The 21,149-nt window shown below is 40.6% G+C and overlaps 1 protein-coding gene across 1 annotated transcript in view; it reads left to right on the top strand.

Moving 5' to 3' along the window:
* rxfp2l (relaxin family peptide receptor 2, like) overlaps nucleotides 1–21,149 on the top strand; it is a 113,102-nt gene that overhangs the window by 83,352 nt on the left and 8,601 nt on the right. Inside the window, exons 9-15 of the mRNA XM_080188268.1 lie at nucleotides 2,420–2,488; nucleotides 3,383–3,454; nucleotides 5,683–5,754; nucleotides 8,993–9,064; nucleotides 12,287–12,358; nucleotides 15,892–15,963; nucleotides 19,857–20,086. Coding sequence (XP_080044394.1) covers nucleotides 2,420–2,488; nucleotides 3,383–3,454; nucleotides 5,683–5,754; nucleotides 8,993–9,064; nucleotides 12,287–12,358; nucleotides 15,892–15,963; nucleotides 19,857–20,086 — 659 coding nt within the window. The remainder of the gene's footprint in view (nucleotides 1–2,419; nucleotides 2,489–3,382; nucleotides 3,455–5,682; nucleotides 5,755–8,992; nucleotides 9,065–12,286; nucleotides 12,359–15,891; nucleotides 15,964–19,856; nucleotides 20,087–21,149) is intronic.

The following is a 21,149-nucleotide window of genomic DNA, read 5'->3' as shown; positions in this document are numbered from 1 at the left end:
ACCTGTCCTTGTATCCCATGTGCCTTAACCTTTTCTACCAGCCTACCATGAGGGACTTTGTCAAACGCCTTACTGAAATCCATATAGATGACATCAACGGCTCTCCCATCATCAACCGTTTTTGTCACCTCCTCGAAGAATTCCACCAGATTCGTAAGGCAAGACCTCCCCCGAACAAAGCCATGTTGCGTATCCCTAATCAGATCGCAACGCTCCAAATGCTCATACATCCTACCCCTAAGTATTTTTTCCAATAATTTTCCTACCACCGATGTCAAACTCACTGGTCTATAATTACCAGGGTTATCCCTACTACCCTTTTTAAACAGCGGTACCACATTAGCTATCCTCCAGTCTTCTGGGACCTCACCTGTGTCCAAAGAAGAGACAAAGATTTGCATCAGAGGCCCAGCAATTTCATCTTTCACCTCCCTAAGCAGCCTGGGATAAATACCATCAGGCCCCGGAGCTTTATCTGTTTTTATGCTACCTAAAAACCTTAGCACTTCCTCCCTCGTAATGGATATTTCCTTCCACTGATCTACAGCTCCCTCCAAGACACTACACGACACCAAACCCCTCTCCTTCGTGAATACTGACACAAAGTATTCATTCAGGATCTCCCCCATTCCCTCAGTCTCGATACATAGCTCCCCTCCTTTGTCCCTAAGAGGACCAATTTTCCCTCTAACACTCTCTTGCTTCTAATAGAAGGGTAAAATGCTTTTGGATTTTCCTTAATCCTATCAGCCAAAGACATTTCATGCCCTCTTTTTGCCCTTCTAACTCCCCTTTTTAGCTCCCTTCTACTCTCTCTATATTCCTCCAGCGCACTCTCCGTTCCCAGTTGGTTCGACCTAACATATGCCTCCCTCTTCTCCCTGACCAAGTCTTCGAGACCCCCTGTAATCCACGGCTCTCTAATCCTGCCTTTCCCATCCTTCCTCTTTACCGGCACATGCCTTTCCTGCAACATCTTCAGTTTGCCCTTAAAAGCCTCCCACTTACCAACCATGGACTTGTCAACTAACAACCTCTCCCAATCAGTGTCCTTCAGCTCCCTCCTAATCCGGCTATAGCTCGCCTTCCCCCAGTTCAGAACCCTCCCCTTCGGACGGCACTCATCCCTTTCCATTTTTATCCTAAAGTAGACGGACTTGTGGTCACTGTTAGCCACATGTTTGCCTACCTCAACCTCAACCACCTGCCCCGGCTCATTTCCCAACACTAAATCCAGTATAGCCCCCTCCCTAGTCGGGCTAGTTACGCACTGCTCTAGGGACCCTTCCAACACACCTTTTACAAACTCCTCTCCCTCCATACCCCCAGCTCTAGGCACCTTCCAATCCACTCCAGGAAGATTAAAGTCACCCACTACAACCACCTTATTCTTTCTGCACCTATCTAAAATGCCTCTGCAAATACCTTCCTCCACTGACCTCGGGCTGTTGGGTGGCCTATAGTATACCCCTAGCATCGTAATCTCTCCCTTTTTATTCCTCAACTCCACCCACAGCGACTCAATCCCTAACTCCTCCATATTGTCCTCCCTCTGCACTGCTGTGATGTGCTCCTTTACTAACAATGCCACCCCACCACCTGTCTTCAACCCTCCTCTCTCACACCTAAAACACTTATGTGTGGAGTTTGCACATTCTTCCTGTGTCTGTGTTGGTTGCTTCTGGGTTTTCTCCCAGAGTCCAAAGATGTGCAGATTAGATTGATTGGCCATACTAAATTGCCCTGTAATGTCCAAAGATGTAAAGGTTAGGGGGATTAGTGGAGTAAATACGTGGGGATACAGGGATAGGTGGCCTGTCGGAGAGCTGGTGGAGACAAATGGTCTCCTACACTCTAGGGATTTTCTGATCTGCCATCACACCATTTTCTATGTTGCTCTGGTTTGAAGTGCTATCCAGTCCAGAGGCAAACACTGCACCCAATTTGTGGATAATAGAATCTCATAAATAACAAATGGATGCACAGTTAATCTGTTTGATGTAATTGGCTAAAGGAGGAGCGTCACCAGTGTTTTTTAATCCAGTCTTTCTTTGCTTCTCTTGACTTCTCTTCCTGGTTTGATTCTAATCCACTTATTCTAATTCAACCTCTTTTTCAATCTGCCCTCTTATATCCTTCTCAATCCTTAAACCTTGTTGGTTAAGAAGGTTTTCTGTCAGTCCAACCATACACCAAGGTGCCAGATGCTCTGTTGCTTTTGTTGTACTGTTATTAACTCAGATTTTCAGCAATTTCTAGGCCAAAACATTTTTGAATGAAGGGTTCAGGAGAAATTCCAATGAATGGCACATGGTGCAAGATGTCCTAGTCCAGCATTACTTGGCCTAATGTTTCAGCATCGGTTACAATTTACCTGCAGAACACCTTAAAGGAAATGTTGTCCTTTTCTTTTCTTTAGATATATAATGAACAATTCATTGGAACATATTCCCAACATCTGTACAGTACTCCCAGAACTGAACTGGCTGTAAGTATGAAAATACATAGCAGCACCTTGAAGTATGCTTAATACTGTCAGAAAGCGACATGAGAGTGCTGCATGTCTGTTGCCTATGTGATCCCGTATAGCCCCACCACTATTTTACCCATTGTGGTGGAGGCATTGGACAGTCCACATGTCTGTGTGCCAATTGAGACCCATAAGAGGCCAATAACCACCCAGTGCTCGTCAGAGGCCTCCCCTAAGGTTTCCTACATCCCTTTTTTTTCCTCACCTCTTGTCCTTTCCACTACAGTCCCCCCAATGTCTCACCAGGGCCTATCAGCCTGGTCCAGTGAGACTTGGGACTCACTTTATTTCAGGCTCCTGGTTCCTCTTCATTGGGGGACTCACTGGAGTCTCAACAGTGGCCACCACTTTCAGAGGTACTACTCAGAAGCCTACTTATTAACTTGCAGCCTTTAGAGACAGGATATTTTTTTCGATGGAGTGGAAGTATCATCTCAAGCCAGTTAAAGGCTCAATGGACGTGTGGGATAAGCCAGCCAAACACAGGAGGGCTTATCCCAACTTTTAACCTAGTAGCAGGAACCCCAAGTTCTCCTTTATTTGTCGTTGCTAAGTTTTCTATACATTAATCCCTAATGGAAAGTGTTTGTGCAACACATAGTTGCATAGCTTCCTGACATGCACACTTTAGGATCAGATATGATAAAAACGCTACATGGACAAAGTATTAGAGGGATTCTAGTGCTCATAGATCTTCAACCTCAACATAATTTAATCAAGAGAGCAAATCAAACAAAAAGAATTAATATGATGTAGAAAAGAAGCAGTTGGTAGAATGGAACTTTTTTTTTAACATGAATTGCTTTGCATTGTGTACCTGCTAACCTTCACACTTTGTCTGAATTGAAACAGGGATTTGGAAGGGAATAATCTTGTGTCCATTGAAAAAAGTTCTTTTCAGGCATGCAGTAAGATTACTGTCCTGTAAGTATGTCCATGGAGCAAAACCTCTGTCAGAGATCCGTTCGGTAAATTCTTCATCCCTGCTTTCAGGCAGGAATGGGTTAACAGTCATAAAAAAGTGCAACAGTTAATCACTGCATTCTCAATGGCTGATTTGATTTGATTTATTATTGTCACATGTATTAAGATACAATGAAAAGTATTGTTTCTTGCACGCTATACAGTCAAAACATACCGTTCATAGAGAAGGAAAGGAGAGAGTGCAGAATGAAGTGTTACAGTCATAGCTAGGATGTAGAGAAAGATCAACTTAATACAAAGTAGGTCCATTCAAAAGTCTGATGGCAGCAGGGAAGAAACTGTTCTTGAGTCGGTTGGTACGTGACCTCAGACTTGAGTATCTTTTTCCCGACAGAAGAAGGTGGAAAAGCGTATGTCCAGGGTGCATGGGGTTCTTAATTATGCTGGCTGCTTTTCTGAGGCAGCAGGAAGTGTAGATAGAATCAGTGGATGGGAGGTTGGTTTGCGTGATGGTTTGGGCTACATTCATGACCGTTCGTATTTTCTTGCTGTCTTGGGCACAGCAGGAGTCATATCAAGCTGTGATACAACCAGAAAGAATGCTTTCTGTGGTGCATCTGTAAACGTTGATGAGAGTCGTAGCTGACATGCCAAATTTCCTTAGTCTTCTGAGAAAGTAGAGGCATTGATGGGCTTTCGATATGGGGGAACCAGGACAGATTGTTGGTGATCTGGACGCTGAAAAACTTGAAGCTTTCGACCATTTCTACTTCGTCCCCATTGAGAGAGACGGGAGCATGTTCTCCATTACGCTTCCTGAAGTCAATGGCATCTCCTTAATTTTGATGACGTCAAGGGAGAGATTATTGTTGTCGCACCAGTTCAGTAGATTCTCTATCTCATTTCTGTATTCTGTCTCATCATTTTTTGAGATCCGTCCCACTACGGTGGTGTCATCAGTAAACTTGAAAATTGAGTTGGAAGGGAATTTGGCCACACAGTCATAAGTATATTAGAAGTATAGTAGGGGGCTGAGAACACAGCCTTGTGGGGCACAGGTGTTGAGGATAATTGTGGAGGAGATGCTGTTGCCTATACTCACTGATGTACAGCTGACTGCAATTTCAGAGTTGGACAGAAGACAGGTGAGCTGCACACAAAAGAAACAGGAAGGGCAGCATGGGGACAGAGTGGTTAGCATTGCTGCCTCACAGCGCCAGGGTCCTGGGTTCAGTTCTGGCCTCGGGTAACTGTCTGTGTGGAGTTTGCACATTCTCCCTGTGTCTGGGTGTTCTGGTTGACTCCCACACTCCAAAGATGTGCAGTTTAGATTGATTGGCCATGCAAAATTGCTTAGTGTTAGGAAGACTAACAAGATAAATATGTTGGGTTACGAGAATAGGGCATGGGTGGGATTGTTGTCAATGCAGGTTCAATGGGCTGAATGGCTATCTTCTGCTCTGTATGGATTCTGTGAAGGAGCCTAATTAAATTTGAAAATCATCGTACAATGTTACATGAAAGAATCTGAAGGGAATTTGATATCCCACTTGTTCCAAATAGGTGAGAAGGGGGATACTGGCTCACCTTTATTCAACATCCTCAGCTGGTCACAGTAAAGGTTTAAGATTTTTTCCAAATCAGAATGTATGCTCGCCCACCTCCACAGTGGTTGCCTGGCTGTAAAATTAAACCATTTTTCAGTTTAAATTTTAATAAGCCGGAAAGAGGACATTTTCATTTTGTAGTGCCTTCTGCCTCTGCCACCTTAAATGGCATCCTGCTGCCTCTTTTTACATGGAAGACCTTTGATTGGTCCTCCTTAATGGGACAGTAAGCCCACCCTCAGGCTGTTAATTAGCTGCTCCAGGGGAATGTGCCAGAAGTGACTGTTTCCCCTACTGTGCAGGCTTCTGCCCCATTTGAACTTGACAGTGGGATTCAGAAGCCCGCAGGCGAAATCCAGTCCCGAATTAGTCACCTGTGTTTGTGCAGCCTTTATAAAGATAATAATATAATCCATAATAATATAAACTGGGTCCATTTCACACCCAGCTCAAATTTTACTTCTGTTGATTTTCTTGTCACTGAAGTTAATGAAAATTAGAATCAGATACATTTTCTTTTATCACTAAATGTCAATATTTTTCAAAGAACATAGTTCTATTTAAACTCCTATCTTAAATTAGTGATTTTTTGTTCCAATCAGGATATTTTCTTTCTTACAGGGTTCTCCGCAACAATAAAATCAGATATATCAAAGAAGATGCATTCTCAACAATGCCACTCATGGTAGAACTGTAAGTTTCTCTTTGGCTAAATATTTTGACTATGATTCCTCATTTTAACATTCACATGTACCCAATTAAAATCATGAAGGGAGAATTTCCTCTAACCCCACTCGCAAATACTGCCTAAAAATGGATGCAATGAAGAAAATAGACATTAAGCCTTTGTTATAATTCTGCTTCTGAACCTTACTAAACATCCACTAAAGCCCTTCTTTTGAGTACAGATAACTGTAGCCAATAAGGATGCAATATTATGAACGACATGCAAATGAATATCTAGAGTCTTTACCCAGTAAAAATAAATTGATTTTGTGCTTCAGAATCTACTGCAGACTGAATTTAACTCAATGCTGAAGGCAGTCTTCAGTACTTTGTTCTCTATACAACTGTGATATGGCTCATTTTGATAAAGATAACAAAGATGAATCAAAAGCCACCATGACAGTTGCTAACTTCATTCACCTGACCCTCTCCTGAACCACTAACAACAATTTTTCAATCACAGAGCCACCTTGTCAACCATGCCACCACTTCATGCTACCTCAATTTTTTTTATATAATGCTTTGCAGTCTGGCCACCTTCACTTTTCCAGGTCCTACACAATCATTCTTCATACCTAGACTTTCTTTATCTATTCTTTCACATGGTGAACCCTTCTTAGAGGCTCCCACCAAGGCAGATTCCAGTAGCATTTGGGGTGATACTGCCATCGCATCTATGCTGTGATATGGTTTTAAAACCCATTTAGAAATGTTGAAACAAAGATCAGGACCACAATTCATAACTCTTGGCACTCAAATGTTACACTTAAATCTTAGCTTTCTTACTCAGAGACTGTCCAGGAAATAATGTTGTCCTGTTATCTGCAAACAAAGTCTTTCAGGTCTTCCAGTGGGTTTTAGCTGCACTTGTCTTTCACTGGTGCTATCAGAACCATCCAGATTTCCTTCTCCTGTGGCTGCAGCTAATAGCAGATCCAATGATGTCTCCTTTATTTCAAGAGCTGGTTTGGTAGCTGAGCTCTGGATTTATTTAACCTTTATTTAACAATTTAACCTTTTTAACCGATTTATTTATCAATTTAACCTTTAACAGTAAAATCTGAACATGCAGCTCTGAGTATTTAATACTGACCTGTTGGCTGTTGAAATGTTAAAATCCTCTCCACCAATAGTTCAGCTTTCAAGTTTAAGAATATGAATCAATGAACCATGCAGATTAGGAATAGCTCAGATTTAATCCCTGGGTCAATGCTGACCCCACTAGGAAAGTTTCTACAATTTGCTTCACTACCTCCAATCAAGCAGGGGAAAGGTGGCTACAACTCCCTGTACTGAGACTCAGCTACCTGCGCCGGAACTGAGTGTAAGTGTTGCTTCAAGACTCAATCAGGCTGGGCTGTGTTCCCTAAACCACTGCTGCCTCACCATCCCAGTCAATGATTTGATATTAGCCCAACATGCAATCAGCATAACTGAAACAGAAGCTAGAAGTGTGAGTCTGCAAAGTCACACATTTGAACACTTGTCTGAATCACACTTCATAAATTGTGTGCATCTTTGCAAACATTATTTTGCATGGTGGCAAATTTACCCACCTCTCACATCCTCAGTTCCCAAGAAACAAAGTTTCAGAGCCTTATCTAATACCTGTGCTTTCACACAAAAATTAATTGGACCACGTGCCAGAGAAGAAGTGGAAACAAGGGAAAAGCATCGAAGAGAATGGATGGGATGGATTAAATTTTAATCCAGGGAAAATTTTAATGCAGGGAAAATAAAATCAACCAGAATCATTTAGTTGCTCAATCCAGTGGGAGCCATTAAGGAGACAAATGTGAATTTTGGGATTCATGCCAAGAGACATTGATAACTAAAGTGAAGAAGTCATGGACACTGTACAAAACAATGGCTATGTTGTTTCTAGAAAGTAGTGTGAAGTTTTGGGTTGCTCAATATTGGAGAAGTATGATAGTGTTATAGAAGGTGGAATACATATCTATTGGAATTAAGCCAAAGTGAAGAGTCTGTGATATGAGAAAATGCTAAGCCAGAGCATCTTGAGACTTATTTGTTAAAGACAAATTGAGTATAATGTAAGTTGTTTGCTGGGGCAGAAAACAGAATTGGGGAAAAATACAAGGGCATGATTTCAATGTAAGCATTAAGTACATAAGAGAGCAACTTATATGAAACTTTCTTTTTGCAAAAAATTTTTGAGATGTGGATTGCTTTGCCCCATGTAGTAATCTTACGTCATCTCCACGTTTCAACCTTGATAAGTTCCTGCATTGCAGATCTTGACTTTGGGTTATTGGCTGTTCTGCCTCATTTCTCTAATACTGTGGTCTCCCATTGCCTTTCCCACCGCTTTATCAAGGCTCCAGACACTACATTCCAGACAATAGTATAAACCATCTTTCCTACCCTTACATTTAAAATGTACCATCTCAACTGATGAATAACCTAATGTTGCAGGCTGAGTGAAACTTTGATGTGTGACTATTGAAAATCTAATTGTTTTGTTTGTGGACCCCAACATTAGCACTTCTTATGTTCTATCCTGAAACTCATGGCTCCAGCTAGGTATTCTATTCACTACAACCATCAATTCACCTTAGAGTCTCCACCACCTGGCAAATGGCACCACTATACCTGAAAATGCAACAACATCACAGGCCTTTATGAACATTTAATCATTCACAATATATCTCATTTCTCTGGGGATAATTGTCTCTGATTCTTTTACCTCAGACTTTCTGATATGTGCTTCACATACTGTCCTTTAACATTGCCATCACTTTCATTTCATTGTGCAGCCTTTGCAATATGAAGTCAGTTGAATAGATCTCTAAACTATTATCAAAATTGGTGAAACAGTTAAAGATGTTTCCCTTTCTATCTCTAAGTTGGTTGGCCAGTAGTTGACATGGCCAACATCCTCTTCCTAATGCTTCTGTTGAACTAACTCTGTAAGTGGCTTGGGCTGACTCAGGAGTCTCACCTCCTGTCTAGCTGGCCGTTTGGGGCAGGTATCACTGCAAAACGCTGGTGAACATGATGCACACACCCTGGCCATTCAAATGAAACCATCCTTGTGATTAAGAATGGGGTCTCCACCTTTGGGCTCAAGATGCATTTTGCTTCACCACATTTGTATCATTAGAGAAGATCCCCAGGACGTCTGCCCAATGTGTTTTGTGCTGCATTGATTAATTCATAAGCTTTCTCTGCTCTGTTTTTTAAGGGACCTGTCTTTGAATCAGATTCAGGAATTGTCTCCCTCAGTATTCAGAGACTTTGAACATCTCCAACAGCTGTAAGTTACTGAATTTCTCGACATTTACTGCTTTCCTAACATTCAGTTTCACTTTGATCTCCACCACTATTAAGATGATGAGAAAACATGGGCTAAGAATTGGTCATTTGACCATCAAACCTGTCCTTTCACAGATCCTGCACTATTTATTCTTTCAAATAATCTACCTCAATAATTCTGTAGAATATATCCCAACCCCAAAGGTGATTAAGCAAAGTTCCAAAATATTTATTCCCATTATTCATTCTTGCTCAGTTGTTCTCCACAGATGGCAGGTCTTTGGTCCCAATATCAAAGGGATTATCAAGTCACATGAAGATTTTTGTGGCCTCCATCCATACTTATCCTACGGCCTCCAATCCTATTCCAAGTATTTATGACACGCACTGTTTCAGAAAGCATATGCTAGCACCCCCCAAATTAAAATTAGAACAATGTACTTGTAGCACTCAGTTACAAACAGCAACTCAACAATGGCATTGCTTTGCTGATTATATTGCAGTGACTTCTATATTTGAACTCAGACAGTGGATTGAAGGTTATAGCAATTAGTATCAACTAAAATGATAAAATGCTGCACATAGTTCCTCTGCAGTTATTGCTGAAGGAGGAAAAGTGAGAGTTTGCGTAAATGTTGTTTGTGGATGGCAGCTAGCCAAAGTTGAGTAATGGAATTGAAAAGATGGATGGATATTCATCAATTTTCCTTGATTACTCTTGGAATCAATTATTTATACAGAATGTTCCCTCAGGGAATTAAGTGACTGGATAAAGTCCATAATAGGATAGATTTTACTAGGTCTGGGGGAAACAGAGTTCTGTGAAACTGACTGAAAAACCTCTCATTTGTCACTTATGTTTGTTTCAGTGGAGAGGAGTCAAATTGTCTATTCTCATTCTGACTCAGCAAGTGAAACACAGCAAAAAAGGAGAGATGGGAGGAGAGGGAAGTATGAGGAGAAAGGGAACAAGAAAGGATTGAGGAACATAAATATAAATTTTCCTGATTCAACTTGATTACCTCAATGTGATTTTACATATATAAAAATATACAGCAAGGTAAATACCATGCATGAGGCAAATTACAATCACAATGTAGTGCACAAGCCTGACAGGTCTGTAAATCTCACACACTCCTTTCCATCCCATACAGGCACCAAAGTTTAAATAGATATTTCATTTTTAATGCAATATTTAGTACTGTCAGCTAAATGATGCAAGTTCACACACACAGTGTCATACGACATGGAGGCTGGCAGATCTGCACAGGAACCAAGTTTGCTAATGACACAAACACAAGTGGCACTTTAAATAGTGTCCTTTCTCTATTCGTTAGTGGGGTGTGGGTGTGGCTGGCTGGGCTAAAATTTATCCATTCCTATTTTGCTCTTGAACTAAGTTTTTTAAAGAATTAACCACATGTGACCCTGGAATCACATGTAGGTCTGACCAGGTAAGGATGGCAGATCTCCTCCCCTCAATGACATTAGTAAACTAGTTGGGTTCACTAACCAGGTGGACGATCAGCAGTGGTTTCATAGTTGACATTAGATTTTTTTACTGAAATCAAATTTCATTATCTGCCATGGTGGGATTCGAATCCAGGTCACCAGAGCATTACCCTGGTTCCCTGATAGCTAGTCCAGTGGCAATACCATTGCATGACCATTTTCCTGTACAAATAGACGCATCAAATTACAAAGGGATATTTTTATGTCAAGTGGCAAAAACTGGCAAATGAACTTTAGTGTAAAAAGTTGGATTTCTAAAGTTTAGAATAGGCCATTTTCTAAAGGATGAAAAGCCAGAAACAGTGATGTTCCAAAAAGATTTGGGTAGACCAGGTACAAAGATCTCAAAAGATAATCAAGAAGGCAACTGACTATTGACCTTTATATGCAGAGGAATAGAATATAAGGATTTAGAAGTTATGCATCTAGTATGCAAAGCCCTGGTTAGACCATCCCCGAGCACTGGGAACAGTTTTGGGTGCCACACCTTAGGAAGGATATATTGGCCTTGCAGGGAGCACAGCGTGGGTTTATCAAAATGATATCTGGATCTTGAGTATTCACACAGATGGAGAGGGTCTCCATCTTTGCAAATATAGCTGCAGGGATTCAGATCTCAGAATCGCACCCCTAAACCTAGCCCCCACCATTTTTACAGGATGGGAAAATAGTCTAAATAGCACATCTGAGGTTCATAGATGTAACTTGCACATATTAAAGTGTCTGATCTGATTTTGGCTATTTGGGTGAGCAAAATATGACTTGCGCACTTTAGACCTGATGGGAAAAATGTCTAAAGTTAGTCAAGTTAATTGAAGAGGTAGGTTTTTTTGGATATTTTCCTTGACAGTAATAATGCTGTCAAACCTATTTGATTTGCTCCCCTAATGACTCTGTAGATTGATGTACTGTCTGGTAGGAAACTGATCCAGACTGGTCATTAGGGTCTTCCATCTGTGTTAATTCAACTGATCTCAATATTATACATTATACATTTGGATGCTTGAGAAATGAGAAGTGTCCCTAAGGGAAATTTAAGTTTTAAAGTTTAAAGTTATTAGTGTCACAAGTAGGCTCACATTAACACTGCAATAAAGTTACAGTGAAAATCCCCCAGTCGCCACACCCCCGTGCCTGTTCGGATACACTGAGGGGAGAATTTAGCATGGCCAATGCACCTAACCAGCACGTCTTTTGGACAGTGGGAGGAAACTGCAGCATCCAGAGGAAACCCATGCAGACACAGGAGAACGTGTGTACTTCACATAGACAGTGACCCAAGCCAGTAATCAAACCCAGATTCCTAGAGGAAATTCTGCAAAGATTCCCAGTCATGATCACTACCCACTGACCATTGCTGGAAAGTGCTCATGTATAAGTGTTCATTGGTGACAGGAGCAGTATTGATTGAAAGTTAGGCATGGAAAAGATTAGCCTCAGCTGGAATGTCCGCACTGTCAACTAGCCTGCTACCACACATAGAAAGGCTATTTGACCAAAGTACGTACTGGAGGCTGACCGTCACCATTGGAACTGCTCTCTAAAGAAATGAATAACTTCAGGAGAGAAAAGTGGAAAAATAATTTTGAACTACTCACAATATGGGAATTTGCTGGAACATTACAATTACCTCTTTCTTGGACCTTTTGGAAACTTTGAAAAATTTTACCCAAGTTCAGTTGTTTAGCAAGTCTTTTCTGGTGCTTTACAGGAATTTATCACATAACCCAATGAACTATATCCACCAGGATCAGTTTGACCACCTCATTACTCTCAAGTCATTGTGAGTACAGTTTATCTTGCTTTGATCATTGGTAGAACATATGTCTGGTTACTGGATGTTCAGTTTTCTTTTTGGTGAGGTGACAACTTTCCCATCGAATGAGAGCCAAATCCAGGCTCACAGCAGACGGCTACACTTGACTATTCATCTTCAAATTCAATGGTGTGGTGAACATGTGGCTGAACTCCAAGTATATAAACAAAAATTAGAGAAGAAACAAACTGAACCTCAATAGAAATAAAAAGTTGGGCTATATCCCAGCTTTGTTCAAGTACATACTTGTGGGTGACAATAATTTAGTACTTATTATACTTAATTTATACTGCAGTCTTTTGGATTTCCCAAGGCAAGTAGGCAAGAGGGAAACAACACCTGACCTTCTCCAATATTATCCTGAACTAACCACTGAAGGTAATGGTTGTAACATAATGGGAACTCATATCCAATTTTCCTGCCTTCCCTCTCTGCAGAGGAATTTAGGGGAACCTTAGATTGAGTTTCTTTTTGCAAAGGTTGGTCACCCAATTAAAGTTTTCCTTGGGCGTATTGATTCACTTCCTGGTTTTTCGCAAAAAATTTAGTGTCCTAGCTTCAATTCATCTCTTCCGACGGTACCCCCCTATTATGCTTTCAAAGTATCATTACATACAAGGAGGCCATTCAGCCCATAGAGCCTGCACTGACAACAATCCCACCCAGATCCTACCCCCGGAACCTACGTATTTGCCCCGCTAACCTCCCTGGCAATAAAGGTCAATTTAGCATGGCCAATCAACCGAACCCACACATTTTTGGATTGTGGGAGGAAACCGGAGCAGCTGGAAAAAATCCACACAGACACGGGAGAACGTGCAAACTCCGGAATTGAGCCCAGGTCCCTAGCACTGTAAGGCAGCAGTGCTAACCACTGTGCCACCATGCGCCCTTTCTCACCTGGGATCTGACTTTGAATACAGCCCAGATTGATGGAATAGAAGTTTTATGTCCCTTCTGGTAACCTGAATAAATAAAATTTAAAACATCAACCTAGTTCCCAGTGATGCACCTAATTCCCAGTGATCGCAAAGTCAGAGCACAGAATTGGATATAATCAGAATACAGCGTAAGGCAGTCAGCCTCTCAAGCCTAATCTGCATTTTAACACCGCCTTCTCACCTTTGCTTCACTTACTTTATGAGGGGCATTGGCAGGACAGATAGGAAGCAGCTGTTTCCTTAGTTGAAGAGTCAGTCACAAGGGGACACAAGTACAAGGTGAGGAGCAGGAGGTTTAAGGGGGATGTGGGGAAAAACATTTTATCCAAAGGTGTTGATGGCCTGGAATGCATTGCATGGGAGGGTGGTGGAGACAAGTTGCCTCACGCCCTTTAAAAAGTACCTGAATGAGCATTTGGCACATCATAACATTCAAGGCTATCTAACAATAATATAACAATCTCAGTTTTCAGTTAACCTTGTCTCCACACTTTCTGGGGAAGAGAGTTCCAGATTTCCACTTCCCTTCATGTGGAGAAGTGCTTCCTGACAACTCTCTTGAACTGCCTAACTATCATTTTAAGATTATGCCCCCTTATCCTGGATCGCAACCAAAGGAGATACTGTGTGCTACTTTGGGCTCAATAGCACTCATTGTTGGCCATTACAGGTATTATTTGGAATCCAAATGATATCCAATGTGCACAGGTATATTCCCTTTATTTTAATTTATTAATAAAAGCAAATTACTGCAGATGCTGCAATCTGAAATTAAAAGAGAAAATGCTGGAAAATCTCAGCAAGTCAGGCAGCATCCATAAGGAGAGAAAAGAGCTGACGTTTCAAGTCCATGTGATCCTTTGTCAAAGCAATCATCTGGACTCAAAACATCAGCTCTTTTCTCTCCTTACAGATGCAGCCAGACATGCTGAGATTTTCTCGCATTTTCTCTTTTGCTTACTTTAATTCGTTGTTAGAACATGAGCATTGTTGGCAAGGCCAGCTTTTATTTCCCCCTCTGCCCCCTCCATGACATTTGTCACTGCTTTGCAGGACCTACTCACTCCCTGCACTCCAAGCGCCCATTCTGACCAAAATGTACCTCCTCTTTAAGAAGTCCAGAATAGAGGCAGAGAGTCATTCAAGCACAGAAAGAGGCCCTTCAGCTCATTGTGTCTATGCCATCAAATACCTATCTATGCTAATCACATTTTCCAGCACTTGGTCCGTGGCCTTGTATCTTTCACGTGCTCATCTAAAAGCTTGTTAAGAACATTTAAAAAGCTTAAGGTAGCTTTATGTGGTGCTTAGAAGTTATGGTTTTGGTCCCAGTGCTGATGGTTGCAGTCAATGTACGAACATGAAAAAGGAGTATGAAGTAAGGATGCCGCCTGAATTTCAATCAACTGGTGCAGGTTAATCTCATCTAGAAATCCTCGTAGTGTTTCTGGGGACTATCCAATCTGGGCCACATATTTTAGCCCTTTCTCGACTTTAACAAATCTGTTACTCATTTTAAACACCTCACAGAATCAGAATCACACAACTAATACAGTGCAGAAGAGGCTCTTTGGCCCATTAAGTCCACACCAACATGTGACAAACACCTGACCTCCCACCTAATCTTATTTACTAGCACTTGGCCCTTAGCCTTGGATGTTATGATGTGCCAAATGCTCATCTAGGTACTTTTTAAAGGACAAAAAAGTTGTTTCCACCACCCTCCCAGGCAGTGCATTCCAGGAACAGTTGCTCCCTATCCACCCTGCCAATGCCCCTCATAATCTTGCACACCTTGATCAGGTCATCCCTCAGTCTTCCCTGCTCCAACGAAAACAACCCAAGTCTATCAAATCTCTCTTCGTAACTTAAATGTTCCATCCCAAGCAATGTCCTAGTGAATCTCTTCAGCACCCCTTCCAGTGCAATCACATCATTTCAATAATATGGTGGCCAGAACTGCACACAATACTCTAGCTGTGGCCTTACCAAAGTTCTATGCAACTCCAACATGACTTGCCTGCTTTTGTAGTCTATGCCTCATTGATAAAGACCTCTGAAAAAACTATTTACTTTGTCTGATTTGCCTGCCCTTTGCCCATACCCTTTTAATTGTTTTGTTTTTCAGATATTATCCATTTCTCTTTTGAAAATTATTCTACTTCCACTACTCTTTCTGGCAGAACATTCCATGTCCAAATAACTTTTGAGTAAAAAGAAATCATATTTAACATTCTTTTGACCAAAGTTGTAAATGTATGTCCTCTAGTGACTACCAACATATATAATTTTTTTGTTATCTTTTGTAATCTCCTAATTTTGAAATGCCTCTCTTGGATCTTCAGTGTTCAGATTCTCTAGTTCCTCTTCATAACTAAAGCCTTTTATTTATAGTCTCATCTTGGTGAATTGCTTCTATGTCCATTGCACAGCCTTAACCTCCATCCCAAAGTATGGTGTCCAAAATTGATCAGAATATTTAAAGTTAGCTCAGCGCTTGACTTTTTGAAATGCATATCAGACTTTACATTAATAGTTCCTGGCTTCTTTATTTTTCAGAGACTTGGCTGGGATCAACATTTTCAACATGCAGAACAGAATATTTAAGAATCTGGGCAATCTGTCACACATGTACGTTAAATCCTTCTGGTAGAAGTGTTTCTGGAGTGATAAAACAGACGACAAACTGCACTTATTTTGACAATAAATGTCATCAGTCATTACTGCCAAATAGTTGGAGTTTAATAATATCTGTTTTATGAGACAGCCTCTTTATTCAGCAATAATGGCCTCATTTAACAGCTGCTCTGTTACTCAGCTTTGTAAAACAGAGATCCAATGTTTTTTGGAACCGCCATTTGATTCTTAACTCAATTACATACATTGAATGACATAAAATATACAGCACACAAACAGGCCATTCAGCCCAATAGGTCTATACTGGAATTTATATTTCAAGAAATCCTTCTCCACTGGCCGAATCTACTTCATCTAAGCTGATCGTTATATCCGATTCCTTTCCCCCTTATCTACTTATCCAACTTCCTCTGAATATTTTTATTTCTGCTCCTGTGCCTAGAGACACATAGGGCAGATGAAACACTTGTGTTTATCTATTTTCTTAGCTATTTTTTTCTTAGAATAGATTGCTAGCCTGTCACCAGAGGCTTGAGGAGCACTACTCTGCATCAAGCATGGCTGATCAAGGGACCCTTCCTCTTCTACCACCTGCCATAGGTATATAGGAGGAATCTACAGGTTGATAATCAATCTGTTTGGCCAAGCTGTGAACACACTTACCATAGCCATCAAGTCCTAAAGAGGGACTTGAGTCCAGAGCTTCTAGTTCAGAGATAATGTGAGGTAAAGCATTTTGGAAAGTCAAATACAAATAGGAAATATTCAGTAAATGGCAGAACCCTTAAGAGTTTTGATAGGCAAAGGGATCTGGGTGTACAGATACACAGGACACTGAAAGTGGCAATGCAGGTAAAAAAGGTAGTCAGGAAGGCATATGGCATGCTTGCCTTCATCAACTGGGGTATTGAGTTTAAAAATTGACAAGTCATGTTGCAGCTGTATAGAACCTCAGTTAGGCCGCACTTGAAAGATAGTGTTCAGTTCTGGTCGCCACACTATCAGAAGGATGTGGAGGCTCTGGAGAGGGTACAGGAAAAATTTACCAGGATGTTGCCTGGTATGGAGAGCATTAACTATGAGGAGAGGTTGGAGAAACTTGGTTTGTTCTCACTGAAGTGACGGAGATTGAGGGGAGACTGGATACAAGTCCACAAGATTATAAGAGGCATGGACAGAGTGGATAGTCAGAAGCTTTTTCCCAGGATGGAAGAGTCAATTACTAAGGGCCGTAAGTGCGAGGGACAAGGTTTAAAAGAGATGTACGAGGCAGATTTTTTACACACAGAGTGGTGGATGCCTGGAGTTCGTTGCCAGGGGAAGTAGTGGAAGCAGATATGGTAGTGACTTTTAAGGCGCATCTTGACAAATACATGAATGAGATGGGAATAGAGGTTTATGATCCCCTGAAGGGTAGGGGGTTTTAGCTAAGTCAGGTAGCATGGTCGGTATGGGCTCGGAGGGTTGAAGGGTCTGTTCCTGTGCTGTAATTTTTTTTGTTCTTTGTTCTTTTGTTCTTTGATAAGGACACTCCCTGCTATGCCACAAGACCTTCCACTCCCTTCAAATGCACCTATATTATTTGTCCTAACTATTCCATGCAATATCAAGTTCTGCATTCTAATCATTTTTAATAAAGAATATTCTCCTGACTTCCTTATTGAATTGATTTAGTGACAATTTAATGACACTCATTTTGGACTCCTCCAGAAATACTACATGTTTGACAATTTTGCTTTAGAACAGAATTAATTCATTCATTGTCCCTGATAAAATAATTCAACAATACAACATCAGTTTCCTTAATTTATGGTATTTCAGCTTTACTTTTAATTGTCATTATGGGGATTTAGTTTAACTGTTATGACAGTATGTATCATATAAAGCTAACACAATGTAGTGAATTTAATTTAATTCAGGATTTTAGATGTTATTGATAGCTAACTAATGTTTTGCCTGCTGATGGCAAATCTGAAACCTATAGTTACACTACCATGTAACTCACTCTCAGCTACCCATAATTCTATACATTATAACATGAGGTAATTAAACACTCATCAATGTCTGTCACATCTATCTCTGGGGTTATCTCTATGTTAACCAGTAATCCTCAGACATTTCCTTCCAGGATTTACATGTACAAGGATGATACTTCTCAGAATTACTATTTGGAAGAATAGTCTAGTGTACTTCAGTCTATTTTTTACAAAGGTCACAAATTAGAATTAACCAATCATTTTCTCAGAGATATCTATAAATTGATTGGTACCTTTGTGTCTTCCCAATGGGAGTGAGATATTAATGTACAAGTTCCCACCTAGTGGATAGTTATATATGATCCAATCTTCCTTAGTCACTCTTGGGAAAATATAGTTGTATTAAGTGCTTCATCTAATTTCTCCCACTTGTAGTCATCTATACACTTACTAAGAAACATGAGTAAGGTTATTTGCCTTTGGAACATATTGGATTATTCAGATGCTATAAAAACATAACCTAGCCTATTGAATATTAGCCCAACCTATAAATCAGTCCAGTCTATCAATTTGTGATACTTGGCTTGTGCAAGTGCACATATTATTATAGCCAGTGTTCGAACAATATGTTTTTATAGTTCAAACTCGTCCTACCTTTGATTATAAAATTGAGCAATTCCAACTGATCATGCGTTGTTTTATTGTACTACCACTACCACCATCATATTTTATATGTGCCTTTAAAGTAATCCAAGTTAGTAATAACATGCAAATGTGCTCTCCAAAAACACTTCCTTCTCCAGAACCTAGACATGCAGAACCGAAAAGTTCCATATTCAGTAGGTCAGAGAGTAAGTTAAGAAGAGGATATAAGAAGTCTGCACAAGGATACAGATAAGTTATATGAGTGAGCGAAAAATTAGCAGATGGAATATAATGTGGGAAAATGTAAACTTGGCCTCTTTGGTAGAAAGAATAGAAAAACAGCAAATTATATAAGTGGAGACAGATTGTAGAACTCTGTAGTATAGAGGGCTCTGAATGTCCTGGCACATGAATCAGTAAATGTTAGTATTCAGGTACAGCAAGTGACAAGGAAATCACATAGAATATTTGTGTTTCTTCCAAGGGGAATCCAGATTAAAAGTAGGGATGTTTTTAGCCGTACAGGGTGTTGGTGAGAATTTGTGGAGCACTGATTTCTAGGATAGCGGCTTCTTCTGAGGAAAGGTTGGACAGGATGGGTTGTGTCGATGGGAACTATAGAATGAGAGATGATCTTATTGACAAATTGAAGATTCCGAAGGGACTTGACAGAGGATCAAGGGATATGGGAGAAAGGGGGATCAGGATATTGAATTCGATAATCAGCCATGATCAAAATGAATTGTGGAGCAGGTTCAAAGAGCCAAATGGCCTACTCCTGCTTCTAGTTTCTATTCCCTCCACTCTGCAATAAAAGTAACATTCATATCATAACATCACAGTTATCATTAACATTACATATAACGCCATCTACCCTTTGGGTATCTCAATGTTTCTCACATCGTCTTTTCATGGAGACTTCACCAGTGCTAGTTCCCTCCCGTTTCTCATCCAACTGGTCATTCTTCTTACATGAACAGTGAGCCTCAGCAAGCTACTGAACTCTGCTGGCATCATAACTGACCTTGATTCTGACCCTGTCTCCTCATGACATTCAGAGAGACACAATTTTCAGCAGAAGTCGAGACTGGCTCAAAAACATTTATCAATTGTAAACGAAGGAATGTATTATTTCATGACTGAAATCTCATAAAAACTATTTCTCATGCATTAGGGGAAGTTAGGAAGCATTTTGAATAGTATGCAATGAAAATTCAGGTGTTCAATTATAAAAACTCTCATCACTCCTTTTTCTAACTTTGACAGATACTTTAAGAAGTTTGAATACTGTAGGTATTCTCCCCACGTCCGGAGCTGCAAGCCAAATACAGACGGAATCTCATCTTTTGAAAACCTTTTGGCCAACATCATTCTGCGGGTTTTTGTGTGGGTGGTGGCTTTCATCATCTGCTTTGGAAATCTCTTTGTTATCTGCATGAGGTCATGTATCACAACAGAGAACAGGCTACATACCCTGTCTATCAAATCACTTTGCTGTAAGTGGTACATGCAGACACTTTATTCTTTAAACGATACAGTAGGATGTGATAGGGATAGATATTTCACAAATGGAACTAGGTGGTTATTGGGTAATTATTTTTAAATAATTCCTTTATGGAATGTGGACATTGATGGCAAGGATATTATTTATTGTCCATCCCTAAATACCCTTGAGAAAGTAGTGGTGAGCCAATTTCTTGAACCGCTGCAGCCAGTATGATGAAAATCACCCAGAGTTCTCTTAGAGAGGAATCTCCAGGATTTGGACACAGTGATAATGGAGAAACAATGATATAAGGACAGTATGTGACTTGTTTTTGGTGATGTTCTCATGCTCCCGCTGTCCTTACTCTTCTAGGTGGTAGAAGTTATGAGTAAGAATTTCTGCTTGGGGCAGACAGCAGCAGGATCTTCTGGTGCTGCTGCTGTCAATGGTTTTTCTGTTGTTCGCACCCTCTGCTGTGGAGACCTGCAGCTGGGAGGAGGGGTGGGGTGGTGGTGGTTGCCATTGACAGGACTGAAAGATCCAGCTGATATGAATGACTGGAAAATTTTAGCCATGTACATATTTGAAGAGGGCTGCCAAAGAAGCCTTGGTGAGTTGCTGTGGTACGCCTTGTAGGTGGTACACACTGCTGTCTTTGTGTGCTGACAGTTGTGGGTGTGCATATTAAAGGGGCTAATGCAGAAGTCACAGATTTCCTATAGTTTAATATTTTTCAATAAACATGGGTCAGCAAGCAATGGTAATCTCTTTATTTGAAATTGTGCTTACAAGAAATTGCCTGAGAGAAAATTCCAAAGACAGAACCAAATGATAAATATGGTTTCGAACCTGATATCCCATGAAGATCCTTTTTGGATTGATGCTGAGGGGCAATTCCAAAAACTATGACATTCTTCTGGCATAAGGACAAATCTTTGGATTATTACACTACTGTCCTCATCAAAATGCATTTAAATGCAAAAAAAACCTTGTACAGTGATAACACAATGCGTGGGTTTTTCCACTCAACCCACTGCCCACCATTGGCCAGCAAAGGGTCCTCTGGGCCCACC

The sequence above is a fragment of the Carcharhinus amblyrhynchos genome, chromosome 4, assembly GCF_965287045.1.
Source record: "Carcharhinus amblyrhynchos chromosome 4, sCarAmb.v2.hapA, whole genome shotgun sequence".
NCBI classification, from domain to species: domain Eukaryota; kingdom Metazoa; phylum Chordata; class Chondrichthyes; order Carcharhiniformes; family Carcharhinidae; genus Carcharhinus; species Carcharhinus amblyrhynchos.
Note: the sequence above shows the minus strand (reverse complement) of the source record. Positions and strands in the feature narration are given on the sequence as shown.